This window comes from Cryptomeria japonica, chromosome 5 (genome assembly GCF_030272615.1).
Source record: "Cryptomeria japonica chromosome 5, Sugi_1.0, whole genome shotgun sequence".
Classification (NCBI taxonomy): Eukaryota; Viridiplantae; Streptophyta; class Pinopsida; order Cupressales; family Cupressaceae; genus Cryptomeria; species Cryptomeria japonica.
In genome coordinates, this window is record NC_081409.1 from 653,158,353 (window position 1) to 653,178,291 (window position 19,939).

The 19,939-nt window shown below is 33.7% G+C and overlaps 1 protein-coding gene across 1 annotated transcript; it reads right to left on the reverse strand.

The window, feature by feature from the left end:
* Window positions 1–10,861: 10,861 nt before the first annotated feature.
* Window positions 10,862–11,585, reverse strand: LOC131037264 (uncharacterized). The gene has a single exon (XM_057969335.2). It carries the CDS (start codon window positions 11,246–11,248, stop codon window positions 11,045–11,047), a length of 204 nt encoding a protein of 67 aa, XP_057825318.1. The 5' UTR covers window positions 11,249–11,585; the 3' UTR covers window positions 10,862–11,044.
* Window positions 11,586–19,939: the final 8,354 nt, after the last annotated feature.

Genomic DNA, 19,939 nt, shown 5'->3' on the forward strand with positions numbered 1-19,939 from the left:
TGGTTATTCCTTTCTGCTACGCCATTCTGCTGTGGAGTCTGGGGGGTAGACAATTGCCTCTTGATGCCATGTTCTTCACAGTACTTGTTGAATTCACCAGAAGTGAATTCCCCTCCTTAATCAGTTCTCAGGCACTTGATCCTTTTACCGCTTTCCTTCTCCACTAAAGCTCTTAAAGCTTTGAACTTTACAAAGGCTTCAGACTTGTCTTTCAAGAATGTTACCCACATCATTCTTGAGCAGTCATCAGTGAGAATCATGAAGTACCTATCACCCTGCACACTTCTAGTTTTCATAGGACCACATAAATCAGTATGCACAAGATCAAGCAAGTTGTCAGCAGTGAAAGATTTACCTTTAAAGGTTGAGGAAGACATTTTCCCCAATTGACACTCTCTACACAAGGTATTATTTGGCTTGCTTAGCACTGGCAACCCTCTAACTACCTTGATCTTACTAGCTTTCACAATGTTATCAAAGTTTACATGGAAAAGTCTCCTATGCCATATCCAGCTATCATCAAATTTTGCCACAAGACATGTACTTATATTTGCATTCAGATGAAATAGGTTACCTTTGGTTTGCATGTCGGTGGCCACCAATTCACCATTCTTTCCTTTGATTCTGCAAATTCCCTTATTGAATTTCAGAGTGAGACCACTATCATTCAGCTGGGCAACACTCAGAAGGTTGTGTTTGAGACCATCAATCCAATACACATTGTCAGCACTATTCTTTCCATTCAGAGACATGGATCCACTGCCTTTGACCATGCATGGTCCATCATTGCCAAAGCGAACCACACCACCATCATACTCCTCCAAGGATAGAAACTTTCTTTGGTCACCAGTCATATGGTGAGAACAACCATTGTTAATGATCCACTCATTGGAATTATCAAACCAGGAGACAAGAGCCTTCTTATCTGACACATCTTCCTTGACAACAACAAACACAATATCTTCATTTTCTTCATCCTCTGATTCTTCATCTGTGACACCTTCATCAACTACCACAAAACAGTTTCTTTGGTTTCCTCCTTTGAATTTCTTGAACTTTTCTGGTTTGTCCTTGTTGTCGCCATTAGGACTATTTACATCAATATGTCCTATCTGGTTGCAAGAAAAGCATTTCAGAGGTAGATTACCTTTGTATTTTCCGGTTCCTTTAGGAAGTTTCTTGGCAAGGAGAGCTTCAAATGCCATCAAAATCTCATCATCATCCATTTCTCTGCTCTGTCTTGGTTCACCACTAGTGCTAGCTTCTTTTCCTTTTCTGGATGGTATAGCAGAAGCTTTAAAAGTTGATTCAGTCTTTTGAACACTGCCATCAAAACTATTTAGCTCATAGGCTATTAACTTTGCTATGATGGAGTCTAAGGATACCTTAGTCTTGTCTATTGATCTCAGCTCCTAAATAGCATCAACCCTTATTGCATAGACCGGCAATAGGGATCTTAGGAATTTGCTTACCATAGTGACATCTTCTATTTTACCACCTGCACTCTTGATATCTCCAACAATGGTTTTGATCCTTATTCCATACTGTTTAATGGTCTCACCTTCAACCATCCACATATCTTCAAACTCCCCTCTAAGGCTTTCTTCCTTAGCCTGTTTTACATGCTCATCACCGCCATAGATATTTTCAAGAGTATCCCATACCTCTTTGGGATTTACCTTATCCTAAACATCAATAAACTCAATGTCAGATAAACTACTAATTAGGGCTTCCATGACTTGCCCATTCTCTTGCATCTCTCTCTTTTGGTCATCGGTAAGGGTACTGGTAGGAGCAGCATAAACAGTCTCAATATAGCTCCAGTGTTGAGCACCCATGCTTCTAATGAATATCTTCATTCTGTTTTTCCATATACTGAAATTTTCTCTGTTAAACTTTGGACCTTCCCTCTTCATCATTAGACTGGGATATTTACCTCAAGCGGTTAAGCTTATAGCATAGAGGACCTGGAGAATGCTCTGATACCAATTGATAACTTAATGATGAGTGAATAGTACCAAACTAGTACTGAGAGGGGGGGTGAATCAGTACAGACAAAAATTTAGTCCAAAACTGGTTTGACAGTAGACACTTCAACCCACTGACAGACAGTGACACCGGTTTGAAACAGAGTGCAACTGGTAAAGCTAAGAATGTCTGAGACAAGCATTAACTGGTTACTCACTTAGCTTTTCACTCAACTTGAGACTACACTACCATTTCACCCTTATGCATAAACAGGTAATCTATCATCAGATCATAATAATAGCTAGTTCAACATGTTTTATTGACAGACATAAAACACAGAACCATCATATGCTTGACAAACAATAGCAAAGCATCACAAGATAAAAGCATCACACATGACACACATATTTTTCACGTAGAAACCCAACTGGGAAAAACCACGGTGGGGATGAATACCTACAAGCTATTTTTGAACTCTTTAGAAGTCCACTCTGTTAGGAGCCTTTTCCAGTTAGAGACATTACAAAAGGTTCTGCTAGGAACCGATCCTGTTAGAGATCACCCAGTTAAGGGATGGCTACAATACCCGGTTAAGGGTTAAACCCTATTAAAGGTTAGCTTGTTAGAGGATATCAAGAACTCAATAGCTAAAGAATTCCAAACTCAATAGCTTAGAGTTACCTTGTTAAAGGATTTACAACAAGCCGGTTAAGGCTACCCTGTTAAGGGATTTTCCAATTGTTGAGGTGGTTAGAGATCAATAGGTATTACAATGATCTGGTAATAGCACTCAATGCCAATGCAGATCCACTTAAGCTCCTCTTCACCTTCTACACTTACACTCTGCAGGTATCACTTCTCTCCTTTTGGTCTGGCAAGAATCACGTATCTCTTCTCTTGGATACACACACACAACTTTTGCCAACAACCTCAGAAAGAGATACAACATTGACCTTATAGGAAAACAAATAGGTCGGTAGCATAAACCCTAGACCTAAACCTGTTAGGTTAAGGAATTCAAACGGTTCAATCTTGACCATTGAGCACACTACATTAAATGCATCAGATCTTGATCCAAACTCAAGACATTCTCCATCGTCCATTTCCACCGATTTTATGGCGGCTGATAACCCATCACATGTTATCACCGTTTTACAGACTTCACACATTCCCGAGGTAGATAGGAACAATCTCCCTCATGCAAGATCCTTTACGCACACAGGCTTGCATGGCAACATGATCTGTTCTTCTTTACAATGCTAACTCATCACACAATATCATCAATTGAGCCACACAGGCTTGAAGCACATTAACTGGAAACCGTAAAGTTGAGACTACCAACCAGTAGTCATACAATACTTCCATATGCCGGTTCCCATAACTATATGCCGGTTCATCATGAACAAGCCCACCATTTCACTTTGGCACAAATACTGGTTCACGGTGTTATACCGGTTCTCACATATGCTGGTTCACACCTCTTCATCATATTGACATCAATGACAACATACAATGTCATTATGTCCTCATACCGGTTCACATTCATTATGACTGACCTATCTGTTTTCCTATAAGGTCGATGTCGTGTCTCTTTCTGCGGTTGTTGGCAAAAGTTGTGTGTGTGTATCCAAGAGAAGAGATATGTGATTCTTGCCAGACCAAAGGAGAGAAGTGATACGTGCAGAGTGTAAGTGCAGAAGGTGAAGATGAGCTTAAGTGGATCTGCAATGGCATTGAGTGCTGTTACTAGATCATTGTAATACCTGTTGATCATCGCTATAAATCTCTTCAAGTTTTTTTGACACTTCATATGTAGTTTCAAGACTATGAACATCTACATATTCAACATCAAACAGGGAACTGATAATAGCCTCTAATGCTTGATGATTCTCTTGTTGTTCTTTCTTCTGATCATCAGTCTGAGTACCAGTAGGTGCAACATATTGAGTTTCTACATGCTCCCAATACTGACAACCAAGACTTGTAATGTAAATCTTCATTCTATCGCTCCATATCCTATAGTTATATTTGTTGAACTTCAAACTTTCTTTCTTCATCATGATCTACAAGATCTTTTCCTCAAGTTGTTAGGCTTTAGGTTAAAGATGACCTGAGACGCTCTGATACCAATTTATGATATGATGAAAGAATAAGTATCTGGTAGATTACTGAGGGGGGGGGGGAGGGTGAATCAGTAAACTCAAAAACTGATAAAAACTCCCAAACTCAAAATAAACTTATCAATCAAATAACTCTGTCAAGATAATATCTCAAAGATTACTAACGTCAACCAACATTAACGGGTTTGACTGTTATACCAACTTAACAATAAACAACTTCAATCTTGTAAACATCAACAATGCTTAATCAAATATCAACATTATCATCTCTCAATGCTTCTAGTTATCATGATTTAATTAGAATAGTTAAGTAGTTAATCAAATCAACAAATAAGATCATAACCACAAAAACATTCACCACTTAACACAAAAATTTATACGTGGAAAACCCAAATAGGTAAAAACCATGGTGAGATGAGACTCACAAGGATAGCTATCTGAACTCTTCTGAAGTTCGCCCTGTTAGGAGCCAAGCCTGTTAAAGTTTTACAATAAGTCATGTTAAAAACTAATTTCAGGTAGGAATCACCCAGTTAAGGGATTTACAAATATGTCTTGATGAAAAGCACAATATCCTATTAGGAGTAACCTCATCGGAGGATTTGAGAATCCAAACTAATGGACCACCTTGTTAGAAGATTTAAAAAGTAACCAAGCTTGTTAGAGTTTACCCAGTTAGGGGATTTTGATTTATGTTGTAATTGTTAGAAAACAACAGGTTTTCTTGATCTGTCTCAATAGCACTACATCTGCTTGATCAGATTCTTCTTAAGCTTTAATCTGCCTTTACACAAACTACAGATCCATCCACCAATTTGACAACCACACACTCAACTGGTTTCTGCCAACTTCTTTACAAACAACTTCATCGACCTTAAATACAAATCAACTAGGGCAGTAACACAACAAAAACTTAATTCTCATCATCGAGATTACAAGCAAGTTGGTACAATCTTGATCGTTAGAAATCATAACAATCTTTTCACATTAATCAAGAAAATTCCAATCGCTCCATGATCACCGCTTCATCATACTTGTAACTCATCACACGCTATGCATTTGATGCAATCCACTTTGCTCCTTTCCAAGACAATCAACAAACGTGCCAAAATAATCTGAACTTATTCTCATTCAATGATCACACATGTCTTCATCATTAACACTCAACATCAGATCATAAACTTGATCAGTTAGGGTTTAACACAGAACAACTGGTAGGGTTTACCGATTTACATAACATAGAAAGGTTTAACCTTATAGACCGGTTCAACTTACAAACTACCATATACTGATTTACAACATCTTCCACAAAGTTTATCATACCAGTTACAATACAAATGCAATATCAAAAATAATATCAGCAATATCATGAATACCTTTCACCGGTTCAATTGACATCAATGACAACATATCATTAATGCAATCTATATGCAAAATGCCAACAATCGGTATATTGTTTAATGAACCCATCTCAATAATACATGTGTGATAACACTAGTGCAATAAACATTTCTAAGAATGCAATACAACATTCTAGAACAAAGCATATATCTATTCGGTATCACTTCTTGAGGGAAAAAGTATTAGATAATGAAGTAAAGCTTGAGTATGTACCTAAAAAAGAGAAGATTGTAATTATCTTCACAAAGGCGGTGTATAAATACTTTTGAGTATCTCTGGTAGAAGTTAGGGGTATTACCCCTTCCTAATTTGAACTGATGTACATTTTGATGTGCATTGGTCTAGTGAATTTGTTGCATATTCTTATCTGGACTAATGCTTGGGCGTTTCCTCTCAAGTGGAGAAGGAGTGAGTTTCATGAGGGAGTTATGCTCGTCTTTATATCCTTGATGTTAAAGGGGCAGAGATGATGAGATGTGCAAAAATGCTAATCTGACATTGCAAAGAGAGTTGTGTGTTTGTTGTTGATAGATGTTGTCATCGATGACAAAGGGGGGGATTGTTGCAAATGTGATGTTGATGGTTGTCATTGATGTCAACATATTGTTTTGAGAATTGATGATTCGAAAGATGTGTTCTTGGAATGATTGGTGCTTCGAAAGATGTGCTACAATTGATATTCAGTGTTGATTGCTTGTGATGATGGTGATCTGGGTTTCTCTTTTTGTACCAGATATGGTATTGATTGATGGTATTCATGAGTATCTTGGTTTGATTCTTATTTTTTTTAAGTTGGGTGATGCTATTTTGCGTCTGGTTTGATCCAGAGTTGGATATTGAGCAGTGACATTTGTGTAGTGTATGAGTCATGATTTGGGTCCAGTATTTGTGATGGATGTAACGTGTTGATTTGATCAATGAAGTGCATTGTGGGATAGTCTACTTCTCATTCCTTCCCACCACTGAAATGTTTAGTGTTGACCTATTTCAAATCTCTGTCTTGCTCGACTTAGAAGATTATGTTTCTTGAAGATTAAGAAGATGATTTGATTGTGTTGAGCTGTGGAAGATGTATGAGACTAAAAAGGAAAATCTGATTGATGTAAATATGAAAAGTGTGTTGTTGAGAGACACCAGAATTTGTTTTGACATTGTAGTTTATGTTTCAGTGGTAGATTCTCTTATCTTTCTTCTTCCTCCGACAGTGAGCCTTCTAAGAGTGAGCCTTTTTGGTAGTGAGCCACCCTCCGTAAAAATTACCTTAACCGGTGTCACCTTAACCGGTGTTATATATTGAGAACTAACATTCTCTGTGGTTTTTCCCTTCTTGGGTTTTCCACGTCACATATAGTGTTCATTGTGTGATCTGTTCTATATGTGTTTTCATGCTATATCTGTTTTATTTAATTTTGCTAGTTATTTCGGATCTGTGAAAGAATTAAAGAAAGATTTAAGTTGTCAACTAATTCACTCCTACTCTGAGTTGCCCGGAGAATCAAGGAAAGATTTAAGTTGTCAACTAATTCACCCCCACTCTCAGTTGCCCAAATATTTAACAGACATGACTAAGATCTCCAACTACTCCATGGATTTTCTAATTTCACGCAACTCATTTTTTGAAATCATCTAGATTATGCCTAGCCCCTAAGAGCTTCTCAATTAGATTAGAGCAAAACTCTATAATAGGTCAAGAAAGATGAGGAGAGTTAACAAAACGATTAGACCAAGAAGTAGAACTACTCCATCATCCTTGTCATCATCATCTTGACTTTCATTGCCTACTACTTTTCAACCACTCCCACCTATTTCCTATTCATTTTTTTTCTTTTTACCAAATAACTCCATCTTTAAATTTCCTATAAATAGAACATATATATATATATATATTCTTTAAACTGCATGTTTTGAAAAATATGATGAGTTCTAATTAAGAACAATTTCTTTGTTCATTTTAACTTATTGTTAAAATGAATGAAGTTCATTTATTTATTTTTTCTTTCTTTCATTATAAACAAGATAAACTGAATACAAATTAAAAACCATTTCTTCATTTGTTTTAACTAAATTGTTAGTTTATTTTTCGCTTTCCTTTTTTATAAAGCTTTAGTTTTCTTGACCATGACCAAAAAGCCACAAATTAAAACTTGTTTCTAAAGGTGCAAATTCAGGTCCATTTGGATTTTTCAAAAGTAAATCCAATCCTACAAAATCTAACAAGTCATCACTTGAGTGTGTTCAGCAGATCTTATCATGCTTCGAAGTGTTGACTTTTGTTTGATTTTGATTGGCCTACAGGCAGCTTAGCAGATTGATTCTTCAAATAATTTTTGGGTAAACAATAGATTAAAGACAAGGCTTCAAAGGCATTGGGCTGTGAAAATATCAATGGTGTTGTGAAGGACTGAATATGCTATTAGAGGACAGCTCTTTCTTCAGGCTTCCTAGCTTAATAGGAAAGAAAAAAGATAATTCTATGTAAAATTGTGTTTCTTATTGTTGTTTCTGATTTAGATATTTTTTTCTTTTTGTATCAACATTTTAGATTACATTTTATGATCCATTTTTTTTTGTTCATGAGTTATCTATCGTTCTGATGATAGATCACATAATATGATCCGAAACATTGATACAAAGAAGCATGCATTATCTAAAGCAGAAGTAACAACAATAACTACTATAAATTGTGGAAAACTGATATCTATTGATGGGGTTCATCTCAGAATGTGTTGGTTAAATTGTGACATTGTTGATGGTACCACCAAGAATCAAATCCCTACTAGACTGATTGTGAATTGTATTTGAACTATTGATATTGCAGACTTAAAAACACTATAACTGAAAAAAAAAAAAATATACCCTTAGATGAAGTGCCATATATCCAAAGAACTGTGGACATGCAAAATTATGCTCCTTAATGAAGAGCCAAATATCCATAACAATTCGAAAGCTTAAGGGGAATGCTAATTGTGATACTACCTTTTATTTCAACCGGTGTTGGGCTCTTTGGAATGTTCGCCTCATAGAAAGGGTATGGCGGAAGTTTTTCCAACAAGCATTATAGAGAAAATTTAGATGCTTTTTACAGTTATATGGTGTATCTTATAAAATATTTCTGTACCTTTTTTTTTTACAGAGGCTTTCAGGATTTTTGACTACTGACTACTGTATCTTATAAAATATTTCTGCACAAGTACATAAATTTTTATTTGTAATTCAATTGATTGAACACAATTGATAAAGATGATGGTATAAGTTATATAAATCATCCACTAAGATTCAACTACTCAAATCATTGTAATCCACTATATAAAAAGAAATACAGACATCTATACACCACTGCATCTGAAAAACCTATTTATATTTCCACAGAGAAAGGTAACTATTGAATTCCAAATCATTCTCAATGGCAGGCCCGCCTCTTCGATTCCCCCTTTTTAATTTATTTCATCCCTTGGGTTCCGACACTCATTTTCAGCTGCAATAATCCGTGCTAGGTTTTAAGAATAGAATTAGAAATCCTCATTTATATAGAACACATACAGATATTTTCTTTGAAGTATGCTGTTCTGTATAGGTGATCACTGGGTTGATCTCAAATCGATAGAGACAACTGTTGCAACTCCCCTGGTAGATATATATTTGTCTCATAATGGTGTATGGAAGCCCTAGAATAATTGTGAAGATCCATACTCAGCTAGTCTATTCCTTAATTCTCCATATTGGTCAAACTAGTAATAACTAACTACTACAGTACTAGGTCAAGATCCAAGGAGTCTCATGGAATTGGAACTATCATATACCATGGACATGCATAAAATAGATTTGTTGAATAGGCTTCAGAAACTTACAAGCAAATTCCATTGGCAGGAGAAATGCCAAATTCAACAACCTTCCACAATATTCTTGCTGGCTTTGCCAATGTGGGAGCTTTGGAACAGGGTATGCCCATCCATCAAAGCATCATGCATAGAGGACTTTTGTATCCAAAATTTGGGACCATAGGCAAGGTATGTGAGCTCTTTACCCTTAACTAAAGTTCTGTATCTAATAACTATATCTGCTTCTAAGACACTTTTATTTTTGTAGCCATACAAATTGATATCAAGTACAGGCTTATCAGATCATAAAAACACTGTCCAAATTACAGGAAAGATTACAGTACTGTTCTTAGCGTGTCAGTTAATTTTTGTTTTTTCCTAAATTTTACTCTGTACTTGCAGCTTCTTATAAGGGCCTGCAGCTGCAACACAGATCTTGTTGCCTTTTACTGTTATGTAAAGTTTTACAATTTGCCAAATCGCTTAAATCATCTCAATTCTCGTTAACGAAATATTTTCCTTCCAATCATTTTCTTCAGTTCTATAATTGAAAAATATAAAAACAGTGGAATTAAAGAAAATTCATTGACATCAGAGCGTCAAACAAGGCTCCGCTGAAATTTTTTAAGAGCAACTTAAAGCGTGTGATCCCATGCATCTTAAATTTAATTTCATTATTAGTTTTTTCATATACAATTTTACAGAATATATTAATATATAATAATAATAATAAAAATCACAGAGAAAATTACTATAGAATAATAAGAATCACAGAATATATTAATATAGAATAATATGTTGACAATTTTTAAGGAGAGTCAATTTGGTCTCCAGATATCCAGAATTTTAACTAAATTGCTGCAAACTCTGATGTCTATATTTTCTTAGGTTCCAGCTTTCAAAATATTAAAAAAATCCTCCAAAACAAAGATTAAATAATAATGAACAAAACGTAAATTCAGAAAATATATAATATATTTAATTTTTTAAATATACAGATGTCGATTTAGATCTCTGTTTGTTTTCATTTAAATTAAATTTTATTATTAGAATAATATACTTAATCTTATTATTGAGACATTAGAATTAAAATTTTAAGTTATTATCAAAATATAATAATAATAATTATAAATTGGTGGGAAAAATTTCAAACCCCGCCTAAAAACATTTCTAAAACCCTTTAATGAAATCAAAATTCATGAAAACCCACCCTTACTGTTCCTCTCATTTACTTTAAATCTTTTTCCTAAACTTTATCATTGAAATGAATAAAACAGCACAATTACAGTGGATTAATTCACAGAACAGTTGCATCACTTAGAGTTCCAAACAGATTTGTTTCCAGGGCAGCCGCAGCTACTAACATCGAATTTATAAATCTCGCCCCAAAATATTCACATTAATTTTTTGATAAATATTTATTATTGCAAAAAGCCTATATATAGATTTTAAAAAGCAGTCGATAGATTGGAATCACATCCAGAAAGTAGAATCAAGGTAAAATTTTAAATTATTAAAATAAACATACAACTGTGATCAGAAGATTTTCTCAAGTCATCAAATTATCCTCTATTGTTAATTACTCCTTTATTTTGTACTTTTTAACATCAAATTTACATTTGCAGAACAGAAAGGCATCATATACACTGATATTTATGCTATCCAAAACCCTATTTAACAACTTTAAAAAAAAAACTACCCTGTTTATGATCGAATTACAAGTTTTTTTGCAATTGATTATGATGTAACTACAAGCCTGGTGCCACAGCGCGTGCAAGTATGCCTTCGGCGCGTTTTAAAATAGAAGGGAACAAAGCAGAATCTCCATTGGCTCTCTACATCTGTAACTGTAATGACACCTCCACAGTAAGGGCACGCTCCAGGGGCCACCTGTGTGTTCAAAGTCCTCTCGTCTTCGTCGCAAACAAACACCAAACACATCTTACAGGAAGGGTTTTCACACAATCCTGATCAACTTTCTTAAACAAATATGGGATAATGGCTCCAAAGAAGGGTTTGACAGAATCCTAATGAATTTTCTTTCACAAGTATGGTAGAATGGTTAATACAGAAGGGAATCCTGATGCACTTTCTTTCACAATTAGGGGAGTCTGTTTCCAGAAAAGGGTTTTCACGCAATTCTGATCAACTTTGCTTAATAAATAAATGAATTATGGTATTTGATCTACGCAAGATAAGAATCAAGATGGAAACCTCAGAAGGTTCTAGATTTGTAAAGAAATTTCTCGCTAAAGTTCCGCAAGTGCACCCCTGTTAATTGCGCGTGCTGCCGCGTTTTTTTTTTTCTTTTTTCACTTTAAGGAATGGTTTTATATTCGGTGTCCTTCCCAGCAGATTCCAGGAGCAATTCATAACCAATTTTATTCTTAATTTATTTCGAAAATATTTATTTGTAATTTTATTTCTTATTCAATAATATTTTTTAGATTATCATACAGTATTTTGGTGATATAATGTCAGCTTTTTGTTTTGTTGATATTTATATAGTCCTGAATACACGTGTCATCATTTCAAAATACCTAGAAAATAATAGGCATATATATTAAATATTAAATAATTGAAGTGGGTCCAAATTATCTTTTGGAAAATCCTTTATTGATGTGTAAGTAGGATAAGAGATAAATGTGCCGTGAACATTAATTGAAGTAGATAAATATCATATTTCTTAAAATCATAATTAGAAATTTCTTATTGGATTCAAATTTTTATAGCAACTTATTTGAGAAGTCTTTTATTTAATCAAAGTTTCCAAGTCTACATCATCAAGGATGATGTCATATCAATGTTTTTTTTTTTGGTATCTATGTGACCATGTCTATGGAGCATCGAGAGGCAACTTTGATCGTGTTTAATAACTAATTAAAAATAAAAAGCTATTGTATTCTAATTTTTAATTAATTAATAAAAACGGTCAAAGGTGCATCCAGGATGCCACATAGATAAATTGTTTATCAAAAAGGGTCCCCAAAATTGTTTAGGCCAATAATTGTGCATTAAGCTATAATAGTTGTGTATTAAGTTATGTTTTGTTGGTGTATTGATGTGACATCACATGATTTGTTGTGTTTAGATAAAATGAACTCATCTCATTGAATTATTTGTTATAATGATAAACATTAACAACCTTGAAGTCACAATTAATAGTACTATATTATTAAAACTAGCAATCGCACTTTAGTATGCAATGGGTACGTCGAAGAGGTGGGGAAGGTCAATTAAGAAAAAGTTTGGTCTTTTTTTTACATACAATTGTGCAGTACATGAGGTCGATTTGTAACCTAATGCAAGAGCATCCTCAGTTCTTGGCAATCTTGCATTAACCAAAAATATTTATTTTCTGTTTGTTTTCTATTTTGGCAGTTTCAGCATTTTCTTGCATTGGCTCATCGGACCTTGTGGAATTGGATTTTGCTTGAGAACATGATCATATTCCTTATTCTTAAACCGCGGAGCATTTCAATCATTTTCTTGCAAGTTATCGATTCCGATTTCCGAGACAATTTTCTAGCACCGTAACCGTTTGGACCTATTTACATTGGTGAATCAACCAGATCCCTTCCATAGCTTGCAGAGGCATGTGCATTGATTCCGATGTTCTTTGGCGTATGGTCGACCTTCCCTTTGATCTGCACTTCATCCTTTGGATTTTCTAGAGGAATCTCTTTTGCGGAAGCCGACCTATTGGTTTTACATGTTTGGTCTTGTTCTTCAGCATTTGATCCTTTTTGGGTAGTCCGGATCTCCTTGGATCATATAAATCATTGTAATTGAGCATTAGAAGTCAAGGGGAAGAAAGTAAGAAGAAACCAGATAGAATATAGTATATAGATCATAGGTTTGGAGGTCCGGGAGTGACCTGTTCTATAATTAAGCATGTTTGTAGCAGGCTAGTGAGCCGGATTTTGTAACCCGAATGTTATCGACTATCTGTAATCATTTTTTATGATCTAATATATTCAGTTCTGCATTACATCCATCATAGTTTCTTGTTTCTGTTGTGTTTACTCTTGCTGCCTGGTCCGGATTGATCTCTTTGAGGTCCCTCCCAATCAGTGACTGCACCATAACCCATTTAGAAAATGATGTTGTTTGTGCAACAAAGGTCTCAATGGAAAAGTGATAGCTTCAAATGAACTGTACACCCACTTAAAATAATCCAAACACAACTGAAAGAAAACCTCTAAATCAAGAAGATAATTAGGTTGCATTAACCAAAAAATTGTGTTATGTTTAGGGAGATAGGAAGAGATAGGAGAGACAAATATAGAAAGAGAGAGAGAGAGATCAGGGAAGAGAAAGAGATAGAAGGAGGGTAAGGAGATAGAGATAGAGGGGACGATATAGATAGAGATGAAGATGGAGAAGGAGAAGGAGATATATATAGAGAGTAGAGATAGAGATCTAGAGATGAGAGAGATAGATAGCGATAGAAGAGATAAATATATGGTGAGAGAAAGAGAGAGGGGGAGAGAATGAGAAAGGAAGATATAAAAAGATAGAGATATAAAGTGATATAGATCTAGGGGTATCTAGTGAGGGAGAGATATAGAAGTAGAGAGAGATGGAGAGATAACGAGATAAAAGTAGAAGGATAGATTAAAGAAGCAACATGGAGACATAGAGATAGAGACAAATAAATATAAATGTAGAAGTCTACGAAGAGATATAGGGAGAGAGTTGGATCGAAAAAGGGAGATTAATATGTTTGGATATAGATGGGGAGAGGGGAAGACAAATGTAGAGATGAAGATAGAGTGAGAGATGAAGAGGGATTCAAATAGATAAAGAGATAGAGAAATAGGGAGATAAGGAAAGATAGGTAGATAGAGAGGGGAATAGAGAAGGAGAGATAAGGATAGAGAGATAGAGAGATAGAGATGGAGAGATAAAAGAGGAAGAGATAGAGAGATATAGAGATAGAGATGGAGAGATAAAAGAGGAAGAGATAGAGAGATATACAGGAAGAGAGACGCATAGAGATAAAGAGAGAGGGGGAAAGGGGGAGGAAGAGAGAGACAAAGAGACAAACAAATAGATAGAAGTGGAGATAAACAAATAGAGAGGGAGAAAGTCATAGAGAAATAGGGGAAATAGAGAGAGGGATAGAGAAAAAGGGAGAGATTTAGAGATAAATATGAAGAGAAGGAGAGATATAGATATATATGGAAGAGAAGGGGTGAGGTAGAGATAGAGTGATAGATAGCCCGGATAGGGATGGAGTGAGGGGGAGAGATGAGGAGAGATAGAGAGAGGAAGGGAGAGAAAGAAAGAGAGATAGGTATATGAGGGGGAGAGGAGGGGGAGAGAGGGAGAGATGGCTCAATAGGTATAGAGATGGAGAAGGAGAGAGATATGAAGAGATATGAAGAGATATCAATAGAGGGTAACATAGAGAGATAGATAGATAGTAAAAAGAGATAGAGAGATTGGGAGATAGTAATTTTTTTAATGATTATTTAAATATATATTTAAAATTATTAAAAATTATTATTATTTAGTTTAAAGGTTAATTTAATATATAATTTAAGCTAATAAATTACTATTATAGTATGATATTAATAATTAACATTAAATACTATCAATTTGATATAATATTATATCATTAAATATTCTACATATGGTAATGTTAACACGTGTAAATAATGTAAAAGATGAATTTAAGACTATTAAAATTTCCTTGTTAGTATATGGTACACAATTCTATGGATTGAACTTGATGCTCTCAGAATTGAATCTGCACCTTTAATGTTTCAAAATTTACAAACTTTATTGAACAGGCTAGTTGATGCCACAAAACTCACAATTTGTATGACAACATAACAAAAGACATATCACACAACTTTTAAAGAGTCATCATTGTTGTTGATGGACGAGAGCAACAAATGAAAAATAAAATGACAAAAAATCGATAGTTGAGATCATTTCAATAATCAAACATTGTACTTAGATGTTATTAACTTTTGATCATAAGAATTAGCTTTCTTTTCAATGCATTAACAATAGGGAGTGTTTGCATCATTAAACATGAGTGGACAACATTTGCATGTATTCTCAACTATTAAAAATATCATATAAAAAAATTCTCATTTTTTTTCTTAAGATAATTTGATGCAATGAAAGAGAATTTAGTGAAAGGAATACATGTGATCACATGAAGACCAAACAATATGATAAAGTCATTATTTCTTCTGTTATGTTTTGTATTTTAATTCACATAGATAAATTCTTTGAACATAACAAAATATATATTATTTATATTTATTAATATACAATGCATTATAATAAACTTAGAGATAAGTAAGAAATCATTTTAAATATTTAATTTATAAGATATTTAATATAAATATATAGTTCAAAAAATGCAATTTCTTTTTATACTCTTAATAAATATAAGCTCAATCTTTCAATGTTTAGAAAGTCATTCAAATTTAACAGTCTATCTAAATTTTGACTTGTTTAATGGAGGAAAAATTGATGAACACTCGATAAATGTCACTAAATGTGTCACGTTATAGAAAGCATGGTGAGACAAATGATCTTTACTATAGTATCCATCTACCAATACGCTCTATCAAAATTCCATAAGAACAAGTAACCTCAATCCAGTTACATTCATATATACAATGTGCATATGTCATGGGTAGGTAATTGCAATATCTTAGATGAAAATTTATATAATATTGTATCCCACCTTCTAGTATTATGGAATCACTAAAATCAATATTTTTAATATTCAACTAGAAACTTGATCAATTGTCAAAAAATTGAAAAGAATATTATTTTATTTATATAATATTATTTTTAATTTAAAAATAAATAAATTATATATTTGTACAGGGTTAACCTTCTAATTGTTTTTAACTTGAATATTTCTTTGCTTGAAAGAGAACCATACTACATACAAAGTTCTTTTAGGGATTTCAAGAGGAGTCCATCACCAAATTGATTTATTCTACCTTTGAAACTATCTCTATTATTTTACTTTAGTGAAAATCACCATACAAAAGCATATGCTTTTAAAGCATGTGACCATATGCCAAAGCTATAGTGGAATCTTCTAGAGACTAAAAAAACTTCAACACTAGGTAAGTGCAAGAAGTTGTGTCCACTTAATGTGGAAGTTTTGGACTTAGTAAAAAAGTGAAAATCGGGCGGAGTCAATAGGAGACGAATCGGGATCTTGTCTACGCTTGGGATCCCGAGCTAGAAAACAAACGGGATCATGTGGGACCCAGGATCTCGAGCCTAGAACCCTAAACGAGATCTCGTATTAAAATGAAATGGGATCCCGTGTTAAAATGAAATGGGGTCCCATGTTGAAATGAAACGAGATCCCATTTCATTTCAACACGGGATCCCTTTTTGAATATATAAATCATTTTTTAAAACGGAGTGGGGTTCATTTTTGCCATACGGGATCCCGATTGAAGGAGTGGAGCCCTCCCTAGAAAGTGCCAACAAGCCGCTTGCAAGTCTTCTAGGTACGCCCAACACCCATTTTTTTTCAATAATTCATATTTAAATTAATTTTTTAGTTAAAAAAATTAGATTTTTAGTTTAAAATTATTTTTTTAGTTTAAAATAATTTTTTTGTTAAAAAAATTAATTTTTAGTTTAATAATTATTTTTTTCATTAGAAAAGTGTGTTTTTAGTTTAAAAATTAGTTAAATTTAGTTTGAAGTTAATTTTTTTAATTATTGATAATGATTTTTTTTACGAATTGGTTAGATTAGGATTTTTTTAAATGAATAAATTTAATAAAAAATATTGAAAACCTTGAAATGAAACCAAAACCCCCAAAAAAATCAAAACTAAAACATTTAATACAAGATCAAAACAAAAATCAAAATGAAAACCAAAAAAAATTACAACAAAAAAGAAACTAAAACATTGTTAAATTTTACCAAAACCAAAATCAAAACATAGAAATTTAACTAAAACGTAGAAAAACCAAAACCAAAACCATTTTTTAAAATAAAATGAAAATGTTGAAAAAACAAAACTTATAGGATCACATACATGACCATTTGACCCATATGACCTAATATATGACCATATAGGAGCACAATGGACCGTAAGGGGTCATATGTAGTCCTAAGGGGTCACACATGTGTTCTAACACATGCACGACCACTTAGGACCACATATGATCCCATAGGATCACATCATGTCCTAAGGGGTCATATTTGGTCCTAAGGGGTCATGCATGTGTTTTTTAGCATGTATGCACATGACCCCTTAGGACCACATATGACCCTTTTTAACATCTAGTGTATGAAACATACCCCCTATGACCACATAGGATCACATCACGTCCTAAGGGATCATATTTGGTCGTAAGGGGCCACGCATGTGTTTTAACACATGCGTGACCCCTTAGTCCAACACATATGACCCCTTTTAACATCCTAATATCCCAAGGGGTCATTGAATATGTGGATAAAACTAAATAGGACATGTGGATTTTAAAAGGGGATCATTTGAACTAATTAGGACAAGGCAAATTGTAAGGGAATCTATCTACATAATTGAGACATGTGGCAAGGAAGGGGATGGAGCTAAATCGTAGACATGGCTTAAGGGGACATAAAATTAGAATCTAGATGGAAACTTACAAAATGGTTTCAAAATTTATTAAAAGCAATTTAACAATTTATCATTGAAAAACATCAAATATAGAAATTAAAACTAAACATTTAACAAAAAAAATGATGCTTACAAGTATATCGGAAATCTTCATTTAATTCTAAAGATTCATTAACTCATTTCACATGCCACCAACAACAAAAAAGTACTAAAGATAAACCTACAACAACAAAAAATAGTTAGATATATATTATATATAGGATTTATAGGGGGGTGAATTTAAGTTAACTAGGACATGGCTTAAGGGGAAATTAACTAATTAGGACACATGAGACAAGCTGAAGGTGATGGGAATAATTGGGACATGTGACTTAAGGGGATCAAACTAGAAATAGGACATGTGGCTTAAAAGAGATTCATTTGAACTAAATAAGACATGGCTTAAGGGGAAATAAACTGATTAGGACATGAGGCTTAAGGGGATGGGTGTACAATTGGGACATGTGGCTTAAGTGGATCAAAATAATAAGGACATATTTTAAATAAATTATGAAAACCTATATTTTAAAAGCGATTTATCAATTTATCATTGAAAGACATGTATTTTTAAAAATAAGTATACATACCTCTATATATTAAATACTTATTCCATTACATGTACCACAATTGTGTAAGAGCTCTCAATAAGGGGATGGACCTATATATCAAACAATAATATTTAAACCATCTACATCAAATGGTACAATAGAAATAAATTATATATATATATATATATATAAGCACATACATACATACATACATACATACCTCTTTATTTAAATAATTGTCTTGTGATCTTCCATAGAAATTGTCCACAACTTTTTATTACTAGGTTTGTCGCGATATCACACTAGTTGTATATTTGTTGCAACAATCAAATGTGACTAGTGTATTATCTTCTTGTGTGTTTCATAATCTTCAAAAGCAGGCAAACCATTCTTCCTTGTCAAATATTTCCTTAGCCAAGTTCCAACAACTACCACTGAACCAGTTGGATAATGAAAACCATCATCATCTTCTCGAGGACTAACTAATTTGAGTTTAGTCTCAACACATCGAGCCAACCAATATTATGTTTCCTCTTCATTTTCCTCAAGTGCAACACCAACATACACATGTCCCACAAACAAAAAATTAATAAATTAATTTTATTAAATGGTCAACAAAATAATTATATGATTACCTTTTTGTACAAGGTTTGAAACACGATCATAATCATCTAATGCAAACAGTTGATCATTATCTTCAATTGTGTTGTTGTGCTTGAGTAGGAGTCAACGATCTTTGATTCCAATCTTCAACCCATTCAATATTCTCACATACATCAAAATCACCTGAAATACAAAACTGACAAAAACATCCAAGTTCCCTTATCCATATAGTCCATGTGCTTGCATTTGAACTCTTAAATGAATGCCATTTTGCTGATCCGCTAATTGTCTCACAATCAAGTTTTGGCACAATGTTTTCCTCTTCAACTAACCAAAAGAATCGTTGAATTGTAGAGTTCACACCTGATCTAGTAGATAAGGTTGTATTGCACCAATCTACAATTGCACGTGCATCTTTAAATTTTACATTATCTTCAAATTTAATTGCTCTCTAGCAAGAATTTTGTTAACACATGCACCAGCTCCATCATGTTCTCCTTTTCCATGTCCATCTTCAAAAAAACTCCATATATGTTGGATATTGTATTCCTTGTGAGCCATGCTTAACCAATAAAACATTTGAGCATTCTTGAATTATCCAGTACAATTATCTGACAATATAAGATGTTCTATCATCTGGATTCCTATTTCTCTTATATTTTTGTAAAATATGCTGAAATAATATTGAACAAACTCTGACGAGTGCATCCTATTATCACTCATGTAGAAATGATACTCCCTTAGGATTTTTCTATCATCCTCTGTGCTATCATCTACATGTCTATAAACAACATGAACAAAACTTGAGTGGAATTGTAATATTGAGATTGAATT